The sequence below is a fragment of the Anas acuta genome, chromosome 5 (genome assembly GCF_963932015.1).
Source record: "Anas acuta chromosome 5, bAnaAcu1.1, whole genome shotgun sequence".
NCBI lineage: Eukaryota > Metazoa > Chordata > Aves > Anseriformes > Anatidae > Anas > Anas acuta.
In genome coordinates this window covers 23,953,814-23,976,427 of record NC_088983.1, presented here as the reverse complement: position 1 = coordinate 23,976,427, position 22,614 = coordinate 23,953,814, and the positions used below count along the sequence as shown (strand labels likewise).

General features: G+C 49.5%; 1 protein-coding gene across 9 annotated transcripts in view; it reads left to right on the top strand.

The window, feature by feature from the left end:
* Positions 1-22,614, top strand: part of FLVCR2 (FLVCR choline and putative heme transporter 2) — a 32,968-nt gene that overhangs the window by 6,486 nt on the left and 3,868 nt on the right. For 6 of the 9 annotated variants that reach the window (XM_068683167.1, XM_068683168.1, XM_068683174.1 and 3 more), the window contains 9 exons: positions 6,279-6,420; positions 7,199-7,339; positions 11,799-11,866; positions 12,367-12,470; positions 17,152-17,262; positions 17,738-17,843; positions 18,325-18,436; positions 18,849-18,904; positions 21,106-21,203. In XM_068683167.1, coding sequence (XP_068539268.1) covers positions 6,279-6,420; positions 7,199-7,339; positions 11,799-11,866; positions 12,367-12,470; positions 17,152-17,262; positions 17,738-17,843; positions 18,325-18,436; positions 18,849-18,904; positions 21,106-21,203 — 938 coding nt within the window. Of the gene's footprint in view, positions 1-2,697; positions 2,829-2,920; positions 3,025-6,278; positions 6,421-7,198; positions 7,340-11,798; positions 11,867-12,366; positions 12,471-17,151; positions 17,263-17,737; positions 17,844-18,324; positions 18,437-18,848; positions 18,905-21,105; positions 21,204-22,614 lie in introns of all 9 variants that reach the window. The other 3 variants (XM_068683171.1, XM_068683170.1, XM_068683169.1) reach the window with 2 other exon arrangements.

The window sequence follows — 22,614 nt, the reverse complement described above, 5'->3', positions numbered from 1 at the left end:
TAAGGGCTCTCCTGCCGTGACAAGACGTGGTGTCCAGATCCAGGAGACTGTGCTGCTTCTTCCTCCTCTTGCCAGTTAAATACGTGTCCTTTTGCCACAACCAGTTACATTCTGCACCTCTGCACTGGTTGGTACCAGAAGATCGCTAACGTGGGTTGTGCAGCATCCTGACCTGGTCTCATCTCTTACTGGACTCCTTAAAACAATTCAAGTGTCGCTTGTTTTCTTCCAAGCATGGTACTGCTCTTGGCTTTCTAGAGGATTCCTCATCTCCTTGGTCGCTGTGAGTGTCGAGGATTAGAAGGGTAGAACAGCTCCAGTGGTGTGTTGACAAAGGCAACAAGCTCTCTTTGCTGAAAGCAGGTGAAGCCCTTGGTTATTTTCTTCACCATGAAGCAATTCTTTGGAAAGGTGCAGTACATGAGGACGTGGGAGCATCTGGCCTAGGTCAGGCAGCTCTGGGGCAATCAGTGGTCCCTCGTAAGTGCTAAGGAAAAGAGAGAGGAGGATCTGCTCTGTTTTCACTAACCCAAAAAAAGTCTCAGTTTGGGAAAGTGCCTTCCCGCATTCCTGATTTGGGTGTTTTGGTAAGGGACCAGAGCTAACGGGTTGGTGTGTTTGTGTGTGAGTAGCGTGGGTTTTCTGTTGTCTCGTTCTTCTCAATGTTTGGATGACTCCCATCTGGTCCTGACACCTCATAGAACAAACTGACTGCAATAAATTGAATAAAGCCTTCCACTGATAGCACTTCAGACTTTTTGCCATATTAAGAGGTTCTGTCGAGGTGGAAGCTTCCCCAAAAAATCACGTAGTGAGTGCTGATGCAAGAGTTCATCTAGTTCTCCCTGTCTCAGATGTTTTCCTTCCATGGTGATCATCTTTTGGCTGTCCAGACTTCCTGGCCGGCTTCCTGATCGTGCAGCGTATGAAGTTCTTAATTAGTTTGTCAAGCTGTTCCTCAGCCTTTTTTGGCCTAATTATGGTTTGACTTTAGTTTGGTCCAGCTTGCTGTCTCCTCTTTTTCTTGCTTGAAGAAATGAAGCACAGCTTTTGAGGTGTGTGGTGTTTTTTTTTCCTTCTTTGCTCTTTAACCGTGATTGCTTTTATTTCTTCTGTTCTAGAAATGTTGATAACGTTCTGTACGCTTACTCTGAGCCCCTGATGTGGTGTCTCAGTGTCTCTGTGCAGTCTCAATGCCACCTGCAAGCGGCTAGTTCCTTTGTCTTTAGAATTGCCTTTCAAGAAGCTTTCCTTTTAGACAGTTCCCTCTTGCAAGTTAAAAATTGCCGTGGTGGTTTGGAGCTGTTTCCACCCCCCAGCTCGTGGCTGCAAGGAAGCTGAATGTGAGTGCAGTGCAGAACCGTCTGCTAATATTGGTTGTGGGCACGCTGTGCTGCCCTAGGCCTGAATCATGAATTGTGCCTCTTAGAGGCTGTCTTCACAAGAGGGTTTTCATGGAACCTAAAAATGCAGCCTCTGCATCATCCCTGTCATGACGCTTACATAGCCTGCAAGGGCATTGTCACAATTTCTCTGTGTTGTATTTTTTTTTTTTGCCTTTGCAGCATGTCTCTTTCTGCCTTTTAACACTTTAATTGACCTTCCTGGTGTGGTGGTCTCTTCTGTCAATGTTCCTGCTTGCTTGGGGATTTTATTGGGCTTCTGTATTCCTGTTGCTGACTCTTAGTTTTCTTTAAGGTGGAGACCCACTCCATCGATTGTTCATTTACAGTTTCTGTGCTGATTCTGCACTGATTATCATCCTTTGGCAGACTCTTGGTATACACGCAGATAAATCAGACATCCCATTGTCCGTTTCAAGACCTCAGGTACATGTATACCATCGTACTTGCCACTTGCTCTCAATTTTATCAACTGTTTTTGTGGATGGTTGAATATGAAGTCAGTGTTGGGACTGCACCTTGACAAAATTCAGGTAGGAAATAGATTCTTTCCACTGTTTGTTTCTCAGCCTTTGGACTCTCCTGTGGTTGTAGACCTCCCTGTTATTCTGTTTAAATCACCCCAAAGCCATAAAATGAAGTGCCAGCAGGCTGCTTCCTGCAGGGAGATTCATGAAGATCAGGGCAGTGCTGTGCATTTTATGGGTGTGGGGATACTCTCGTGTTGTAAGATTAAGGAAGTGCTGAATTTTGGGAGCGAGCCCCTATTTGTATAGGTCTTGGAGACCTTGCACAAAGGTTGGAGATGCTAGTTTGTCCTGGGGAGAGGGACTGCACTATGAGCCCTAATGGCTCTGAGAGGGGTAGCACAGAGCGTCGCAGAGCCAGCTTTGCTTTTACATTGCTTTGGTTTCCCAGACCTGATGTGGGAACTGTGGAGAAGGGAGAAAAATTGTTTCTCTGCTGTGAAGGAATGTTTTCTTGTTGATGGGTTACGCTGTTGCCTGTTGGGTTGGTGGTAACAGGGGTACTGGCCTGCTGAGAACCAAACTGAAAATCTCTGTGGAAGGTGAAGTAGGTGCGGTGTAATACTCATCATGATGTAGAGAACTTGTCTTTGTTGCTAAAAGTGCAATGAATAATCCAGGGTATCCCCTGGGAAATCTTCAGTTTTAGCCAAGTCATGGGATCTCCTCTTCATAGGATTAATAATGTCAGTGACCCTGAAATATGAAATGTTTCCTAGTGCTATGCTGGCATTTTTTTTCCTCCTCTACCTTCTATTTTTTCGCAGGTTTAAGAAACACCAAGTGGACAAGCGTTACCTTATCTGGAAGGGGAACAGTGAGGACAAGCATCCTTTCGTGGTTAGGAAAAATTGTTCAGGTCTTCTGAAAAGCCAACAGAAGTATCCAGGAGAGCTGAGTAAGCCCTTTTTGATAGGCGGTGGCTATAGGACTTCTCAGAAATGGATTTACGAATGATGTGCAGAACAGATTCTCAATATCCTTTTTCAGGTAGAAGAGGATAGAGGGAGACCTGAAAAGAGTGAATCTTGACTGTGGCCCCAGAGAAACCTCCCTTCTTCCTGTGCATGTTTTGCTGTGGGTCAGCAACTCATGTGAGCATCATGTGATTGTTGCAGCAGCAGCTAGTGCAGGAATCCAGCCTGGTTCTTCCAGGAATGAAAGGGCAGTAAGGCAAGGCAGCAGTTTCCAGGAAGCAATTTATAGACCTCACTTGGTAAAAGGTGGAGAAACCCACGTGGAACCCGGTAGGTGAGGGCTGGGATGGCTCCAGTCTCCTCTGGAAAGGAGCAGTGTTGAGAGTCGTTTCCTTGAAGCTTGGACTTCAGGGAACGCTGAGAAGCCCAGGGTGGAGCAGCAGGACTGCACTCTGGCCAAAATAAACTTGCTGCAGAGACAAACAGGCTTCTGCCCTCTGGATGTGCTCTGGCTTCAGTGTAAGTGCCTTTTCTGTGAAGCTACAGGCTTGATTGCCTTGGACAGAGAACAGGGAAGCGTGCAATTTAACAAAGATTGGGGCCTGAAGCCCCTAAGCCAACTGATGGTCAAGCTCACGGGTAGTCAGCGAGTCTCCCATGTCTGCAGCCAGCATGGGTTGGGAGAGCAGCCCTGAGCAGCTGTAACGGCCAGGGGACAGGCCGTGTCTGGACAAAGCTGAGCTCTGGCAAGTTCAGTCCTGCGTCGGAGGCTGCCTGTGCTGCGTGGGTGTCGGGAAGGCTTGCCTTTGCTACTGGCGGTATCTGAACTTGTCTCAAACTCCTCCAGTCCTTGGCTTATTATCTGGGGACATCCCAGTTTGCATTTCACTTCACTGTGCTTAACGAACCCCTGAATGCTCTCGCTGCTGAAAATGGCCTGTACTGGCGTGGCACATTTGTAGTCTCTTGGTGACTCTTCCCACCAGGTCCTGGGATGCCCCGGTGCTGGGAACGAACTCAGCACAGGCGTCTGCTGCAATCCGGACCTCAGCTATTGCAGCCTCCCAGTGGAGGAGGGCACAGTTTGACACAAAGCTTGGTCAGATGCTGTTGAAAGTTACATGTCTTTAAGCTAAATGCTGTCTCTGAGTCTAGAAGACAGCTCTGTTTGATCTATAAGCATTCTCCCCATCTCAAAGATCCACCAGCTGGATGGAGGAGGAGGGCTTGTGGGGAGTTTGCTAGAGACCACAAGCCCATTTTTGTCCCAGCCAGCAGTTGTGGCACCTGGGATGTGTTTGTTCTGTGACCTTGATCCTGGCTGGTACAGTGGTTCTCCCAAAATGAGTCTGTCATCGTCCCAGGAACATGGAGATGCGATGGCAAAAGCATGCAGAAAGTGCAGGGAGTTTTTGCTAGAGGTCAAGGCAGGAGACCTGTCTGAGCCTGTGCCAGGGACAGGGCTCATGGTTGTTCTGCTCTGTTCTGCCATGCTTGGCAGTGACGTGGGCACCACAGTCCTCGCTTTTCTTGATCCTTGCTTTCCTTGCCTGTAGAGTAAGACCAGTTACGTGAACTGACCCTCTCCAGAGACTCTGAAGACATTGCTGACCGGATCCTTCTGTTGGGCAGCATTACTGTGGGGCAACAGGTCTTGATTTTGCTCATGGATTCCTATCTGGTGTTTCCCATGAGGAAATGGTGCATGCAACGGGCTTAGTTTGAATATGTCCTGGTTTCCATGCTTTGCATATTACCTCCTGTCAGCATGAGGACGAGGGCAGTGGCTGTAGAGAGGCTGCACTGGTGTAGCATGAGTAATTTTTTTTTTGTACTGCTGGTCTGTATTGGCTCAGTTAGCACTGTACCAGTAATGTGAGTGCTTTTCTACCTCCCAGCTAATGGCACAGCCTGCAAAGGAGATTGGAAATCTTTGTTTCAAGCAGGGATGAGGATGGCTGCATAGCCACCTGCTGTCTCTTTTTGTGTGCGTCTTCTCAGTCCTTGCATCTGTTACAGGCTCTTGTGTGTGCCTTGTTACTGTCTGCAACAGCAAATGTAGGATGAAACCAGGAAATGGGAAAGAAAAAGTGTTACTAAACAAAAAAATGTGTTTGCCCTGTACAGGGCTAAGTGTGCAGACCCTCTCTGAGAGCAAGCAGGAGCTGAGCTTATGTATGGCTCTTTTCCTGATGTCTGAGAGCTTGCAAGTGCTGAGGAGGGCCAGAGGAGGAGGTAAATACACTCCTTGGGAACTAGATGGTGATTGTAACGTGGCTGTAAAGGGAAACAAACACAGTGGAGGGGGGGAAAAAGATGGGGGGGAGCTTTTGTATGCCTCCTCTTGTCTTTAGAGTATTCTGAATGTGCACTTTCTCTTCAACTTTATGAAGAGAGTGCTCCCAGGCATCAAAGCAGCTATTTCTCCTCTTTTGAGGGCTGGCACTGAAGGTGTGTGCCATTTAGTGCTGCTTGTCGTCGTGGCAAAATCTGCGCTGCTGCAGCTCCTTGCTGCTCTCCTGGAGGAAACAGCTGTCGAGTGAAGACCCCCAGTGTCCTCACCGAAGCGTGTGCTGTCGTGGCAGGAGCTCCTCAGCTGGACGTGTGGGGCTCTCAGCATAGCAGAGGCCACAGCTGCAGGGTGTCTTCTTGCAGCCCTTGAGAGACAAGTATTTCAGCTGGGCAGTTGCCAAGCCCCATCACGCAACCTCGACATTTATGATACGTGCTGTCAGCACTTCCTTCGCTCTCAATTTTTGTCTTTTTCTAGGTTCTCCTGGTGCAGTGGGAAAGGCGTGAGTGGTAGCAGGGTGAGCCTTGTCTCGGGAGGGAGCTCCCTCAGAACCAGCGTCACAAAACGGCCGAGGCAGATTGATATCTTACTCATCACGAGTGGGCAGGGTTCTGCCTTTCGTCACCCCTTGTGCTTGTCTGGCCTCGAGGCAAATAGGTTCAATTCATTAACCCAGTAGGGAACTGTGGTGTTTTTTGATGGTGTTGTTTTCTGCTATTTTTCATGCGCCAAGCCAGCTGAGCAGGTGATCAGGTCAGCACCAGCGTAGGCGCAAGATAAGGAGCGGGATGTGTGTGTGCAGGGCAAAGTGTGGGTGTGGGAGGACAGGGGAAGCAAGAACTCCACTTTGGTGGAGGCAGGTATTAATTCTACTTAATTCTGCTCTAAAACTGCCTTGAATATCCTTATAGTACTAAGTTCAGTGGGGGGGGGACCTCTCATGGCCTAGTTCCTATGGGTAGCTGGCTTCTTTCAATTATTAGGTGGTGAAGGGGATTTTCTCCTCGTAGGTGAAGCTGGAGGAGGCCAAGTTTAGGTCTTACTGTGTGAGGGAGGATTGCGTCAAAGGGCTGAGCTCGTGGTGGTGTTGCGGTTCCATGTCACACCTGTGTCCCCTCTCTCTCTCTCTCCTGCTCAGCTTGGCATTGCTCTGGGCTTTCTGGTCCCTCCTGTGCTGGTTCCTAATGTGGAAAATGTGGAGAAGCTGGCCTACCACATAAGCATCATGTTCTTCATGACAGCAGGCGTGGCAACAGCCCTCTTCATCCTGGTCGTCATAGGTAAGGAGGTGGGAAGCGTGTGTGTGAAACCAAGTGGAACTGAGATCAGCCTGAGTGTGAGGGGCCCCGTGGGGTTGTGAGTGAGCCTGCCAAACTGTTCATTTCAGCCTTTGATTGCTCACAATAAAACTCTCTGTATAAGTTCTTTAAAAACCAGTCTTAGAAATACTGCAAGGTCCTCATCCTTCTTGCCTGCAGGCAGGGTTCTTGGGGCTGATTACATCTTAAGGGTATGGAGGAGGCGGTAGACTATCTTGCCTCACAAGAACATGCTGTTTCCAGGAGGGGGGAAAAAAAAGGTAACCAGCTACGAGCATGGTGAAGAAAACATTGCAGGCAGTAGACTTCGTGGACTCCTCTTGCCAGCTTGTTCATGTTGCCTGATCATTGAGGCAGATGTAGACTTTAATGATTCACAGGTGGGGAATAGACAAAGTACAACAGTGTCTGTGCTGCCCCTAATACAGCAGTGGATCCCCTGCAACTGGGATTCCTGGGTGCCGCTTTAGTGCGAGTTAGAGACAGCAGACAGCACGCCCAGACTGAGAAGGGTCAGGCCTGAAGGTTTCCCCCCTGGCAGGAGCTGTTACTGGAGAGACTCTGTCTTCTTCTGTTCCTGATTAACTTCATGCACAGAGATCAAAGCTTCAGGATGCTGATGTGTTTTATACACTTTTACTAGCCCCTGTGCTGTCCCATGAACAGCTCAAACCTCAGCATGTGCCCGGGCTCCCCAATTACACTGTTACAAACAGGTCTGCCTTGTGTCTGGTTTCAGTCTTCAAGGAGAAGCCCCCATACCCTCCGAGCCAAGCCCAGGCCTTGATCCAGTTGCGACCGGCAGTGGAATATTCCTACGTGCAATCAATCCTTCGTCTGCTCCGCAACACCAGCTTTGTGCTGCTTATGGTCACGTACGGTAAGGTCTGGCTGTTCTGGGCAGCCATCACTGCTGGATGTGCTTAGCTTCCCCCTCCTTCTCTGTGCTGTGCCAGGGCAGTAACTGGCCTGAGCTGTGGTATGGGAATGTAAGGATAGCTGTGCTGCCACAGACCGGGGTCCTTCTAGCTCCCTCCAGCAGTGGTTACAAGGAAATACCTAGAGGGCAGAGGTCAATGTGTGCCACTAGATATATATATATATTTTTCCCAGCCTCTGACCACTTCCTGTTCAGGGGATTTCCATAATCCTTTTTTTTTTTTTTTTTTTCCCCTAGTTGGTTAATAACTTGACTAATCTAAATGCTCACCTAAGAAAGATATGGAGCTGTGTCTGAGTGCGATTTGCCGCACTGATAGCAAGTTACTTCCGAAGAAAAGTGTGTGCTGGCAGGCCTCCCAGCAGAGGTGATGTGGAGCATGTAGGTGTGCAGGCTGCACCAGCCCCTTTGCAAATCCCTACAAAGCAAATGAAAGGGGGGATTGGAGACCACGTACTTCTGCTATCTGTTCTTCCACATTGGGTTTGCTTCTTCCCTTCAGCGGTGTTGCCCTATTTCTCTGAGGGGAGTTTGGTGTGTTGAATCTGTTCCTGATGCTGAATTGTCACATGGAGAAGCATTCTTGTCTTTAGCAGAGACAGAGGAGGCCACTGCAGCCTACACCTGTATGATAGGATAGGATATACTTTAGGCAGCTGTTCTGAGGAGAGGTCTGTCCCCATTTCCCACCTGCTTGCTGCGGAAGCTCCTCAGGAGGAAAGATAAATAGTTGTTGAACTTCTGTGGTTCCCCTAGCAGCTGTGCCTAAAGGACTTTGAGTGATAAGTCAGGTCGGAGAGAGCGTGGTGGCTTTGTACCTTCTGGGAGTACTGATGGGCTTCGGACCTGCTGAAATCTCTTCTCCCTTCTCTCTTCTCCTCCCTAGCAGTAGGCTTCTAGAAATGCCCCTCAGACCACCCTTGGGCTCTGCTGGTTTGCGTTGCAGCTGCTCCCCACTCTCCCTCCGTAGTGCCTGATGACCTCTGAGAAAGTAGAAAAGTGGAGATACGAAAAACTGTCATTGGCAGACTGGCTATAAAAGCTGGATTGTGGCATCTGCTCATTCACATGCTTCAGGGAAAAGAAAGGGGAGAGCATTAATTCTAATAGGGATAATCAGGCCCTGGAGGAGAGAGGCAGACTCTCAGTACGAAGAACATGTTTAGAATCTGATCTCCGTGGGATAATTCCCTCCTGGCAGTCACAAATGATGTGGAAAGCATTCAGTGGGTCATAATCCTGTCTGCCTTCCAGTCATCTGTGCATTTATTCTGCTCCTCCCTATGTCAGCCTCCTGTCAGTCTCCAACTTGACTTTCAAGCTGCTGGCAGTGAAGATAAGGTGACTGCTACTCAGAGAGGGAACTAAGCAGTGAAACTTTTTGTTTCTTTACTAGTCTGGCTTTAAAATGGGGACGGTTTTTCCTACTCAAGTCAAAAGTTATGTTGGACAGGATTTAAGACAGCTGCAGCCAAGTGAGTGCAACTGAATCATCTTCACTGTTTAATACAGATACCTTCAGCCTCTTGTAGCTTTTATATTAACATAGTGTGTGTTAGGGGTGAGAGTGGGATATCACCTGCTGGTTCATCTCCCATGGCTGTAGAAAGATCGGGGGCTCTCACACGATGGCAGGTCAGAATAGGGCTACGGATCTCTGAGGTACGATACGACCAGCACCTGCCGACTCCTTTCCTGCGGGAAGATTTGCAGTGCTGGAAACATCGGTGGCACTGCATCTGTGTAGTGTGGGTGACTGTTTCTCAGGGAACCCTCAGCCTGCCTTTTCCCAAAGACTGTTGGCATTGCTTCAGTAAAGCTGAAGCATAACGCAGGGTGGGCATTAAGGGACTCTGAGTTTACTGGGTTGGGCTTTGCACTGAAGCTGTGTGTAGCTACGGAGACAGCAGGAAAAGGGTGGGAAAGCCTGGGGAAGGCTTGTGAAGTGGGTCTGATGAGACAGCTCCAAAGAATCAGACTTTGGAAAGGTGATGGGGCAGTGAGGAGAAGGCAGGGCAGCTGAGGAGATCTGCACAAGGAGCCATTGTCCTGGAAGATGAAGGTGAAGAGGAGGAAGAGCAGTAGTCTGGCATGTAACTAAGCAGCGTAGCGCCTACAGGAGAATTGAGTTCTAGTCCAGGGCTTAATAAGGGCTCCTTTTGGAGCCTTGGGCAATAAGCTTCCCCTTTTTGGCCTCTGTAAAATAGAGGAGACACTGAGGTCTCAAATGCTGTTACACAGCACATTACAAGCAAACCATGGTAACTAACCAATGAATCAGGTGGGATTGGATCTTCAGATGTCTTTCTTAGCTTCTAGACCTGGTTTCCTTGTCTGCATGGGCAATTGGGCGCTGCCACTGGAAACATCCCTCGCCTGTTTTACAGGCATTCAAACAGCTGGCTGCAACTCACAGAGAAACTTCACCGAGCAACTGTGACATGTGAAAGGCGCACTTCATTTGCCAGCCTTCACAAATGCAAATCGGGCACATTGTCTCGATTCTTAGAATATTTTGTCTGACTCTGGTGCCAAGTGTTGCTGCCAACTCCGCAGCTCTTTCTACCCAGCTTGGGCGAAGGGGCCCTTCTTTGGGAAGCCACATACATCACCCAGCCTCTGCAGAGCTGGCGTCCTGACAGCATCAGCTGTCGGGGTCTGGCTGTCCCTGGCTGTCCCCACAAGCTTGCTGTCCTCTTGGCTGGGTGGGAAGCAGGGGCACACACATGACTGGTCTATGTTTATGCCCAGCTTTGAGGTGAAGCAGTAGCGGGCAGAGGAACTGTGCTGGTCTGTGCTGAGAGGTGCTTTTGGAGCAGGGACCCCTGTTACAGGCAATTGGCTTACGGGATTACTTGAGTAAGGTTCTTCATCTCTTCTGTCCCGTGAAGCTGTGGAGTTAGCTCTGCTGAATGCTGTTGAGGAGGGTGTGTGAAGGAAGCGTGGTCTCCCATCCTGCTGTGGATGTGGTGGCTCCTTGGAGCACTTCAGGAGCTGTGGAGGGCAGTGGGCTCGCAGGGGAGGAGTGGGCTGGGCACAGCAGGATTGCTCAGGGCTTCAGGGGTAGGGGAGCTGGAGCTGCAGCTCAGGATTTTGTTCCCTGTGTCAGAGCTCTGCCTGCTAGACTGCACTTCTGTATCGTGTAGTGCCATGTTGCTGCTTTTAGCTGAGGCTGAAAGAGGAAAAGCAGGAAGTGGGAACTTGACGTGTGTCTGGGCTGTCAGGATGGCAGACGTCTGAGCCAGAATTTTAAAACCCATGCCACCTTCTGGAGCCTAGAGATGTGTGAGCTGTGGTGGTGAAATGCGTCCCCATCCCTCCCCCTACCAGGATCACTGAAGCTTTGAAGAGAAACTAACTGCAGATGTAAATGACTTTCTGAGAAGAAAGTTGAGTCGACTGTTACAGACCTCATCCACCTGGGGAAGGTTTCTCAGTATCACCCAAGGTGAGAGTGGAGCCGTTGCAGTGCTGCTGCTCCTGTGCCCATGTGGATATTCCACGTGGATATTTCCACAGGGAGGAAGAGGGGATTCTTGTTTTCTGTGACTTTCAGGAATGCATTGAGCTCAGAGTTGCTTGAATGCTGAAACAGAGCGTCTGGATGGGGCTTGACCAGTATCTCCCCCAACGGTTTCCATTCTCACCTTGGGTGATACTGAGAAACCTTCACCAGGTGGCTGACGCCTGTAACAGTTAATCTAACTTCCCTTTCAGAAAGACAATTACTTTCACAGTTGTTTTTTATTTTTTTTCAGGCTTCAGTGATATCTTGTAAAAAATATAAGCCTGTTCCCATGCAGACAGAAACGCCAGGTGCTTGGGGGAAGTGCTGTCTGTGCTTCGCCATCAGCTCTGCTCCCACTTGCCTCCGGGTATCTCTTGGCTTTGGGAGGCTGTTCTTCACTGCCTGTCAGCAGGGAGAATGATGTCAGGTGGTTCTTTGGGAAGGAAACCCTGCTGGTCAATGGCACTGGTGTTCCCTGAATCCCAGGCCCTTTTTAGAGGTGTGATGCTGAGGTGGGTGCTTTGCCAGTGTCTTACTTTGGCTAGGGGGAGGAGAAAGCTCCACTGCTGAAGCTGCCTCTGGCTATGCGGGGTGGGTTGAGACCCTACAAAGGACTTGCATGACCTTTCAGTACTAGAAACATGCATAGCCTTTCTACTTCTTCTTCAGGTAAGAGCCATCCTGAAACTGTAGGGTGCTTCCTCCTGCATGCTGAGATCTGGTTGTCCTTGGTCTGCGTTGCTGCCAGTAACCTCTGTCCAGCCAGTCCAGCTGGCTCTCCTGATACTCTGCTGCCTTGTTAGAGGACACTGTCCCAAAGGTCTCGCTGCCCTTTCACAACCCAGCAGGAGAGTAGCCAACTGAACGTGCTGCGTTTTTATCCCCCCTCAGGTCTGAATACAGGTTGCTTCTACTCCCTGTCCACTCTGCTGAACCGCATGGTGATCCATCACTACCCAGTAAGTGCACCCAGTTCTCTTGGCCCTCTGATGCTTGCCGTTCTCCAGCCTGCCGTTGTCCACCCGGGCTAGCTGCCCTGTGGGAAATACAGCACTACAGCACTTCTGCCTGCCTCTGGCACAGGTTGGCGGGCTGGCTTGAGAGCGTTGGTTCTTTCTGTTCTTTACAACACCTTGTGAAAAAGCAGGTGAGCTCTAGAAAAGACAACTCCTTTACACCCTAAGTGATGAGGGTGTGTTTTCTTCAGGTCCCCCTGGCTGATCTGGCCCAATCCTGATGCCAGCGGAGTGCCTGTTGGCCAGTGCTCACCTTTTTGCTGGGCTGGTTCAGAGGGTGCCTAGGCCCAAAAGGGTTCTTGCAAACGCTGCTTCTGGTTAGCATGTTAACAGGAGATGTGTGTGGGACACGGACTTTGGTGTCTCTTCCTGTCCGGGTTCTCCACACCTCGCTTGTTGTTGGCTGTGACTTGGCTCCTGCATTTGTGTGTGTCTTACCACAGGGGGAGGAGGTGAATGCTGGCAGGATCGGACTCACCCTTGTCCTGTCGGGGATGGCTGGGGCTCTGATCTCTGGCCTCTGGTTGGACAGAACCAAAACCTACAAGTAAGTCCCTTATTTGCCTTTGTGCCCCTAGTGAATCTGCTCTTCTCCCATTCTGTACAAGTAGCAAACCCAGTGCAGCTGCAACTCAGCGGTCTAAGTAATGAATCGCTGGGAGAGGTTTGTAGGAAAAAAAAAACACAGTTCTTGAAAATCCAGTTAGTCTAAAGTGAAGTTTAGAGGAGCGTGTTCGTTTGTGCTGGACCATACAGGGTCTGGTTCTAGTGCTCCCTAGGGAAGCACAGGGAGAGGATGAGATGGGCTGGCAGCTCCTTTGCCAGGGATGAGAGAGTTCTTGGCACAAGTGGAGTAATGACTGTACCAGACCATTTCTCTGCCCTTACAAACCAGCTTCTGTGAATCTTTGTCCTGTGTAATGAAAGATGCATTGAATCCAGCGCCCAGAGGCATTGTGCAAGTGTGTGCTGCTGGATTCAGGGCAGGGGCAAAGGGTGCTGGGGTTGTGGGTGGATGATTCTGGATTTGCTGCCTGGTGGGTTGGGAAAGCAAATCTGGCCAGCGTACCCTGCTGCTTGCAGGTTGGGTGAAGCTGGCAAGCTGTGGGCTCGCAGCTTCTGAAGCAGCCTGCGGTCCTCGCTGTCAAGTACAGAGGCCAAAAGAGGACAGGAACTGGGCTCCTGTGACAAGAAAGAATGGTACGCGAGGACTCCTGGGGGTGCTGGGGGGCAGGAGCAGCTGACTAATAGAGAGACCAGCAGGTTGCTCGCTGCCGTTTCTAGATGGTGTACCATTGATTATTTCTCGTTTGACAGGCCGAGGAAATGGAAACACAGATGTTGTGAGCTGCACTAGCGATCTGTGCGGTCTGACTTGGCTCTTTCCAGCCCGGGGCTAGTGGCAAGGTAGCCTCAGCTGGCACTGCTGGGGTGGATGCTCCTCCTGACTCTCCCTAAATGGAGCTTGGCTGTAGCACAAATGTTGAGTAGCTCTGTGGCTTACGAGGCAGAGACGGGGCTTGCAATTTGGCAGCACAGGAGGAAAAAAAAAAAATAAATCCGGGATTTGTTCCAATGTCCCTGCTTGGAGGGACCACGTAGGCGGGCAGAGCTGTCTGACTGCAGAAAAATAGGCCTCTGCCACCCATGGATTTTATCCTACAGACTCGTAAGGGTATCTGAGGGTAGATTTAGCCTTAGATGAGGAAAAACACTGCTAAGAACTTGCTCTCCACTGCAGCCCACTAAGTGGGATTTCTGTGGAATGAGCAAAATTTTTTTTCTGAATACTACAGAGTCTTTATTTAGCCTCATTTAAAAGTCTATTTAAAAAACTGTCAAGATGCCAGATGTTCTAGGTAGGTACCCTCCCCCTTCTCTCCGCTGCTCAAATAGTGTCAGGAATGAAATGGTAAGCACATGAAAATCAGGAAGGAAAGATGTCAAGTCCTTTTTTTAGTCAGCTTGGAGAGAGAGAGGGGAGAAAATTAATGGGATCCAGCTGTGATTGAGAGGAGCAGAGGGAGGCTAATAACACAAGGCACTGCAGAGCACTGTGTGGATGTTTGATCTTCGCTGTCCCATCAGCAGTTCCTTGCAAGGGTGAGGCTGTGCTAAGTCCGGCTTCCCCCATCTGTTGTGCTCAGGCACCAAATGGCCTTGCATTCTTGCTTTTATTTGGCAGGCAAGTCCCTGCAGCAGCCCCGGCACTGTTCTTATTTTGGAATTACCAGGCACAGATTTGGCCCATGCAAATGCGTAAGTGATGTGACGAGCGAGTCGACCCAGAGCACGGGCTGCCTTTGGTGGATGTGTGGCTGAGAGCAGAGCACCTCCTTAAAAGAACACGTTCTGATGTTGAGTTAAACAGGGCTCCCCGTGCATCCTTCAGGTTTCCTGGCCGAGAAAAGAGATGGGATTCTGACACCTGGAGGCCGCTGGTTTGCTTTGGATGCCTTGGTGTTTGCAGGGGAGCCTGGCTTAGAATCAGGGGTTTAGGGACTGGATTAATCAGTGCTTCTCTTTGACTTTTAAGGGCAGTGTTCATGTGGGCTCCAGGCTAATCCTTGTGTAGTGAACATGCCTTTACCATATCATGCCACTTTTCTTGTGTGAAGGTCACAAGTATTATAAAACTAAATGCTGAAGGAGGTGGTAAACAAACAAACAAAAAAAAGAACAGCAAAAAAAACTCAAGCCAGCACTCTCCAATTCTTCCCATTTCCAGAATCTGATGCCTCAGTGTCTTCAACAGTGAGTTCCTTCTGAGTATGGCAACAAAGCCTTTACCTAGGGTCTTGTACAGCCTGGAATATGTCCTGTCCCCATGGTAAAACCTGCAGAGGCTGTCTATCATCCCAGCCCATGCAGCAGAGAGCACTGGAGCTGCACAGAACATCCCAGTGAGCAGCTAAAGCTATACAGCGAGCTGTGAGCCCACCTGCCCCTTGTTCATTTATTCTTTCAGGTGCTGTTTGACAAGCCTCCAGTGTTCCTGCAGCTCAGATCCCTTGTGAATCTGGTTCTGCTCCTTTGGCTTTCCTTGTCCGTGTGACCTCATGAGACACAGCTGAGCTGGGCTGTGGCTATTCCTTGCTCGAGAGCTTCCTCTGGAGTTGGCTGAACAGCAGAGGTGGTGCTCTCCATTTCAGTCCTGTGTCCTGCTAGCTCTGACCCTGGTTGCCTTTCCTCCCCAGCATCTCTCTTTTCTCTCAGTCCCTTGTACAAGCTCTCTAGTCCACCTCTTAAGAAGGCTGGGGAATGTGGCTGCGGGGCAGGTAAGTGTCAGGACAGCATAGATCCACCGAAGCAATCAGCGTGTCAGCTCCTTCATGGATTTCCCTTTGCCACAGAAATGCAAAACCAGCTGGTGCTGCACGTTGGTGCCCTGAGCTTCCTTCTCACCCTCTGTGGCACGGAGAGAGGTTAATCCTGGTTGTCCTAAGGTGATGTAGCAGGGCGTGTAACTTCCACCGTGCACTCACTTCAGTGGGCAGCCTCTCGGGGGAGGCTGGCTGTACCTGTCCCAGCCAAGGATGATTTTCAGTCCCTGTAGGGACTGAAAACGGGGCACAGATTGCTACAAATACCAGGATGCTTTGCAAATGTCCTCCATGAGTCTGTTTCTTCTTCACGTTTTTCTCTCTCCCATAAGTTGTTTATGGCTGTGATAAGAGGCTTATCAAGGAAAACAAGGCATTTGCCATGCCCTGGTGCCCCTAGGGTCACAGAGCATTTCCTTGTCCTCTGCCCAGCGAATGCGGTGACAAGACCACTTCCTGAGCAAGCACCGTGTTATCTTTCCCTGGGGATTCCTTTGATTCCCAGTGCCCCATCTACTTATGCCTCAGCAAAGCCCTTTGCTCGTATGCAAAAATCTGGGCCTTGTGTAGACTGCCGAGCACTGAAGTCTCCTTTTTTGTCATCAGTGGTATACTCAGGGGAGCGTGGCCTTGCTGAAGTCCGGTTTAGCAGAAGTCTGCCTGAGTGCTTGGGGCCCTTCCCTGCAGCAAGAGGTGCATTGGGGCTGACTGCTCAAGTCCCACTTAGGGTGCTGAAGTCCCAGTTAGGGACTATGGCAGGCAGGGACCTGCTCAGTGCAGAGATTCAGGGTCCTTCCTGGTGCGTGACTTCCACAGCACGCGAGCCTGGGGTCTTGTTCCTTCCTTAAGTATTTGTCAGTTCCTTTTGTACTGCTGAAGCCTAATGAGCGGGGGAAACAGGTTAACGAGGAAAGCTTGTTGTCTCCTTCAGCCAGCTAACGTGTGGTAGGTGCAGGATCCATGACAAGATGGAAAAGCTTCCTCTGTTTGTTTTATTTCCCCTGTAATTCTGCGACTCCAGTGGAAAGCACCACGTGCTTTAACCTGCAAGAGCTGCTTGCTTCTCTGAGGCAGCCTCCTCTAGTTCTTAGTGAGGGATCGTGTGTTCTGGGAACTTCCTTCTTGCAGCTTGACTAATGACACAGCATCAATGTGAAACAAGGTCCTGACCACATCTGGTCACTAACTCGTTCATCCTCTTTGCCTGGAGATGAAGAACGAAGTGCAAATGTGGGCAACCGTCAAGAGTGTGAATCAGTTACAAACTGCACACAGTGCCTGAGCCACGAGGCTGGGAAATTGGGTGAGATTTCATAGGACTAACCTGAGACCTCTGCACTGAGACCAAAACTAGTTGGGGTGGGTGCAAAATATTATCCAGGTGTCCCAACTGTCCCTGCTAGCAGAGATTAAGCTTTGTAGGTGCTTCTTGGAGGCCAATGCTGCTGAGCATGTATTTTAGCACTGAATCCTGCATGGCTTGGAGACTCCTGCTTATGGAAGCCCCACCTGCTTTGGACTTGGTCTGCACAGCACAGTGAGCTGTAATTCTTGCCTTGAGCCTTGCAGTCAGCCCTCTTTTGACCAGGCTGCTGTCCCCTGTCAGACTGGGGACCTGAGCTTCTTGGCTGCCTCATAGGTGTGATGCCCGGACCCCACGCAGAGCTAGTCTTCTGTGAGGTTGGGATATGAGAACTCCTAGGTCCTGTTTTTGCTTCTCCTGCTGTCTGTGCAGACCATGCTGAGCTCTGTAGCAGTCCAGTTCCTCTGTCTGTGGTAAGGATGTGAGAAAGCTGTGCAACTTTTTTTTTTGTTACTGTGTGCTGCAAACTATATCAAGATCTGTGGGTGAAAAGAATAGTAGGATTTGATTAAATGAAACCCTGACTGTGTTTTTCCTTGCAGGCAGACAACACTAGTGGTCTATATCATGTCTCTGGTGGGAATGATAGTCTACACTTTCACTCTGAGTCTAGGCCACCTCTGGGTGGTCTTTGTGACTGCAGGTGTGCTGGGGTAAGTTCATGTGCAGGCTGCTTTCCTCTGCGTGTAAGCTAATAGGATATGGCAGGGAGGCAAGTGTCATGGTCCTGGAGGGATTGGGAGAGCCATAGTGTGCTCCCCCATGGTATAAGGACAAAAAGATCTGTGCTTCCCATCACTCTCATGTGTTTTGTTACTCAGGGACATTAGCACAGCCTGCTTAGCTGCAGCTGCCTTAAATGTCCCAGGTAATCAAGGCAAAGTGTTTGGGAAGTGAATGGGACTTGGGTGCTGTAGATGATGCTGTGCCCCAAGGCTGTGGGCAAAAGTATTTGTGGGTAGGAGGGGGGACCTATGCCATGAAGAGGGACTCTGGACTATAGCAATCATAAGGAAAACATCCCGTGCAGTCAGTCAAGCATCCCAACAGGCATTTGGGCTACATTGTGCCTCTTTGGTCTTCTTCCTAGCAGTTACTGAGCCACCTTTTCTGTGTGTTCCTTTTCAGGTTTTTCATGACAGGGTACCTTCCCCTGGGCTTCGAGTTTGCTGCAGAGTTGACATACCCAGAATCAGAGGGAACATCATCAGGGCTCCTTAATGTCTCAGCACAGGTAGGTGTTCTGTTTTGTTTTTTGTTTTTTTTTTTTTTTCTTGCCTCTTTAAAAGCAGATATATCAAACTGTTGTTCCCATCCCTCACCCCCATTTCTTGTCCATGATTATTGTCTTGAACCATGAATCCAAGTGCATCAGGATGTGGCTTTTCAATGACAGTCCTTGTGGCATTTCCCTGTTCTGTATCTGCTGAGGAGAATGTCCATCAGGATACCAGCCATCCTTGCCTTTTCCAACATTGCTCCTAATAGCCCGGGACCCGCCTCCTCTCCAGTGAGAGATGGGATTCCAGCATGAAGGGTCACCTGTCTTTCTCTTAGCTGTGAGGAGGTGCCCCTGGATGTGTTTATAACCAAAATTTAGCTTAGGTAGAGGCCAGACAAGCTGTCGGCCTATGCTCAGACACTGAGATGAAGCTGGGAAGCTGTTCAGGCTGCTTTATGATAACAATACAGCTTGACCCTGCCTTTCCTTGTAGATCTTTGGTATTGCCTTCACTATCAGCCAAGGGCAGATCATGGATCGCTATGGGACGAAGGCAGGAAACCTCTTTCTTTGTTCCTTCCTGCTCCTGGGGACCATTATGACAGGTAATTAAATTTCTCAGTGTTCTGCTGTGACTCTTCCCCTTGAGCCTGGCATGTGAACTGAAGGGCTTGTGTGTGTAGCGGTATCTTCGGGAAAGGGCAGGACCCACGTGGCAGCCCCATAGCAATGCTGTTGTGCTTTTTCAAGAATCTGGCCTACAAAGAAGATCCAAGGCTTCTTGCTCTGGCTGTTGGCTGGGGTCTCCAAGATGTGCCTTCTGCATGTTGCAGTAAGGAGTCTGTGCCCTGCCTGCTTCAGAATTGTCTTCCTCCTCTGGGAGAGTGGTTTCTATTGCTTCTCATTATGCGTTCTCCTCTGAGGCCTCTGCTGCCCCTTAGAATCCTGGGGATATTGATTTGGGGTCTGTGTGGCAACTGAACTGCCTTTACATTTCTCTTCCTCTCTCTGTCCCAGCATTCATTAAGGCTGATCTCCGAAGACAGCAGGCCAATGTGGAAAGTGAACGTACAGTGAGTAAATCCCCTTCAATCCCTGTTGCACCCCTGCTGTTAGCTCAGGACAACTCCCAACCTCCCTCCCTTCTAGGAATGGGGCTGGCCCTTACTGAGGTACAGCTGTAGCTGTGCTTCTCTTTTCTTATCCCACCACTTGCCCAGCCTATAGGGAAGCTCCTTGCTGGCATTTTCAGGCAGGTGGCTGTAATCCCAGCTCTGCCAGCTGCTGGGAGCCTATATTTGCTTGCTTTAATGTCATGCAGTCTCTGTAGGCTCCGGTCCTCTGGGAATTTGCAGGGCTTCACACATGTTGGTAGTGGCTAGGAGAGATGTGGGGCAGTGCTGTGCTGGCCTCTCTTTAATAATGCACTGAGCCCTCCAGTGCTTTCCCCTTGTTTAGAGCTGGGTGACCATTCTTCCAGCTCGTTAGAGCGGCAGATTGTTCCTCTCATTTCCTGTCCTCAGCTACAAAGTGGAATTCATTGCTTGGGACACAAGGAAACTGAGTAGCAAAGCCCAAATTGGGGCTTGAGCAGCCTGCCTCCTCCCGCTTCGTGCAGTTCTATAGATAGGGCTGCTCGTTCATGTGTGAGCACTAGAATTCAGGGTACCTGTGGCGTGCTGTGCCATAAATGCAGCTGTTTGCATGTGGGAGAGGACCTCTAGTGAATGAACTGCAGTGGATATTCTCAAATTCTCCCTATAGGGAAAGAGAGGGGATGGGTGGCTTCTTGGGGCACTTCTTACTGCTCTGGGCTGCTCTTCTAGGGCATTAGCAGAGCCATCCACTCCATGGTTGTGAAGCTATCAACGACCATGACTACCAAAGTGCATAAGCTCTGTTCCCTGCTTGCTCAAGTCAGCCCTTTTCAGACGACAGTGCTGCCTTCCTTCGGATAACCTAGCCAATCTAATCTGGGGAGAGACCAGAAGGTCCAAGAAGCAGCCCTGCTGCAACTGGCTGCTCAGGAAGGTGGATTTTCAATTACAAAATATATGCTTTTAAATTTAATTGTTTTATTTTTACAAAGCTACCTGAGCACAAATGCAGAGGGTAGGCTAAGTAGAGGGAGCTGATGCTGCCTTGGGTGGTGGTTGCACATAAAGTTCTAGAGTAGACAAAAAAAAAAAAAAGCTGCATGGTTGATCTAGTTTGGGTAAAGGAGTCCCTCCCATTGCCATAACTTAAGAATTCCTGCTATTTTTCTTCTCTGAGGCTGACAGCTGGGGCTGATTTCAGTAGTGGTGAGCCTCATGGCCTACAGGTCTGAGCTAGAAGACTGCTGCTCTCCTGGAGTCCTGGCATGAATGGAGTTAACTGGAAGACACTTAGCTAAGCTGAGCTGGGGTAAAGAGCAGTCTGTTTTGATGCACACCAAACTGCCTGTGTCCCTCGATTAGAGCGATGAAGCAGGAGATAAATTTTAAGGCTAAATCATTCTGTACAAACCCTGTGGTAACAAGGGCCATGGGGAGAAGTGCTGGTGACACTGCCTGTTAATTCAAAGCATGTTTGTGGAAATCCTTGAGATATCAAGGTCCTTTGGCAGTGCACGTGATGCCTAGCAGTAATAAGGTCCTTTACTTTTGTCAGACACTTCTCTCACTAGATGAATTGTATGCTTTTACCACTTCTTTAAAAAAATCTAAAATACAGTTGTAAGATCTTGCTGCTGGAGAGGGGGTGTTGAGACCAGAGCAAAAGATAGTATAGGTGTCACTTGTATAATCCTAAAGGCTTCCAGAACTGACTGCAGTAAGAACCAGGGGGATGAGTGTGAGGTAATACGTCTCCGTTAGTCAAAAACTTCCTTGGCAGCTCCTTCTCCCTGAAGAGTCATGCTCTGTGGAAGTCATGATGGATGCCCCCTCTACCCCTCATCCCCAAATGTGGCCTCCGAATGGCTGAGCTCACCTGGTTATTTCTCAGGTTTAACAAAGTACCCCGGGTGCTTGACCTCCCGAAACAGGGCTGACCCTGGTGTTCTGCATTAACGTGGGTGCCTCCGTCAGCTGGGCTTAGGCACCGTGTGCTGCCTTTGTGGAGAGCTCTGATGGGGTCATGTACTGGAGCTTTGCTACATGGCATGCCTGCCTTACACATGCTTGGGTGATTTTTACAGGTTTCTTTCTTTGCCTGTCCCTCTTACTTTTATTTTTCCCTCCCCTACTCGCTTCCCTCTTTTCTGGGATCTGACTTGTGGCTGTTGTTACAGAGACTCCAGGGCAGCAGTCAGATCACGGATTATGGACTTGTAGCTTGTAACCCTAACCCCATCAATTCCCATTCCTGTTCACTAGCTCACACACAAAGGTAGGAGAATCACGCTAATCTGCCTGTCTGAACATTCACGGGTGGCACAGGCACCAAGCCAATGACACGAGTTGGTCAGCAGCAATAGCCACAGAGCGCTGAGTGCTGGCCTTCCTGGGGACAGGTTTGAGAGGAAAGATAATTCAGCTTTCCTGAATGATCCCACCAGACTGGCATCAGATGGGGGCATTCAAAGAGGTGCAGCAAAGCAGAGCTGGGCATTGGAGCACATGTTAAAACTGAAGTGTCAGTAAGTTACTGGGGAGAGGAAGTGCAGGTATTTGGAGGCCTTCCTCTGATACTTTTATTGCCCAGATTCTTGGCTGGAAGTGATACCAGAAGCTCTGTAGAAGAGTTGGCTCTCATCACAAGCAGGGTGTGTGGCCAACTACATGAAGTTTATTTAAAAAAAAAAAGACAAAATGTTTTCTAAGGAAGTCATTGGGTTGGTGCCTTTTAGTATATGAATCTCTGAAAATTGTAAAGCTCTGGGCTTGGTGATCTGTGAATCTCAGCTGCACTTGGCATTTCCTCAGCTGTTGCTTTGGGTGCAGTGCTTTATTACTCACTGTGCTCTGCTTTGTGCTGGCTGGCAGCCCTGTCAGGTTAACCCTACTGCCCTTTGCTTTTCATTAAATGCATCTATCACTTCGTGGCCACAGCCAACAGGGCTAACAGATAACAGCAGAGTGTTGGAGAGTGTGTGAGCTGGGCGAGCCTGTGGTGGTGTACTGGTAATTTTTTTGGTGGCTGAAGCTTATGTCACTGCCTTCACTGCTATCAGCCCTACACTGGTACAGCTGCCGGTGTTACTGCTGATATCCCCACTGCAAAACAGACATCGTGAGGCTCAGGCATGCTGCAGTGTGGCTGTTGCAAGGAGAGGACAGGCTTCCAGAGTTGGATTTGAGCTTGCAGAGGATGCAGAGTTGTGGAGCTGTGCAGGACCCATCCTTCCCACCTCCTGAGTATTGGCCTAGTTGGTTTGAGTCTTCCTGGTGGAGAAATGATCTGGTGGAGAACTGTCACAACTTTAAACTGGATGTTCAGCTTTGGTGCAGGGTGAGACTGCAAGACAGCCTGGTTTTCCAGGGTGTTAAGACACAAGGGAAAAAATATAGAAGTTAATTCTTACACAGAGAGATCTCCACCTAGCAGTGTGTCCTGGTGATGAAAGGGAAAGACGAGAATCTGGCTGAACTGTTGACTTTGCAGGGAGGAGCGTGTCATGCCATAGCTTCAGTGAAGAGAGCGAGCATTTTTCAGCCTTGACTCTCTGCCCAGGGATCACAGCCTCTAAGCAGCCACCTGTCAGAGCTTTTGGTGACTGCATCCACACTGCAAGGATGTTTTTCCCTTCTTTCTGCAGGACCTGCCTTGTGTTCACAAGCAATTAATAGAACTTGCAGTG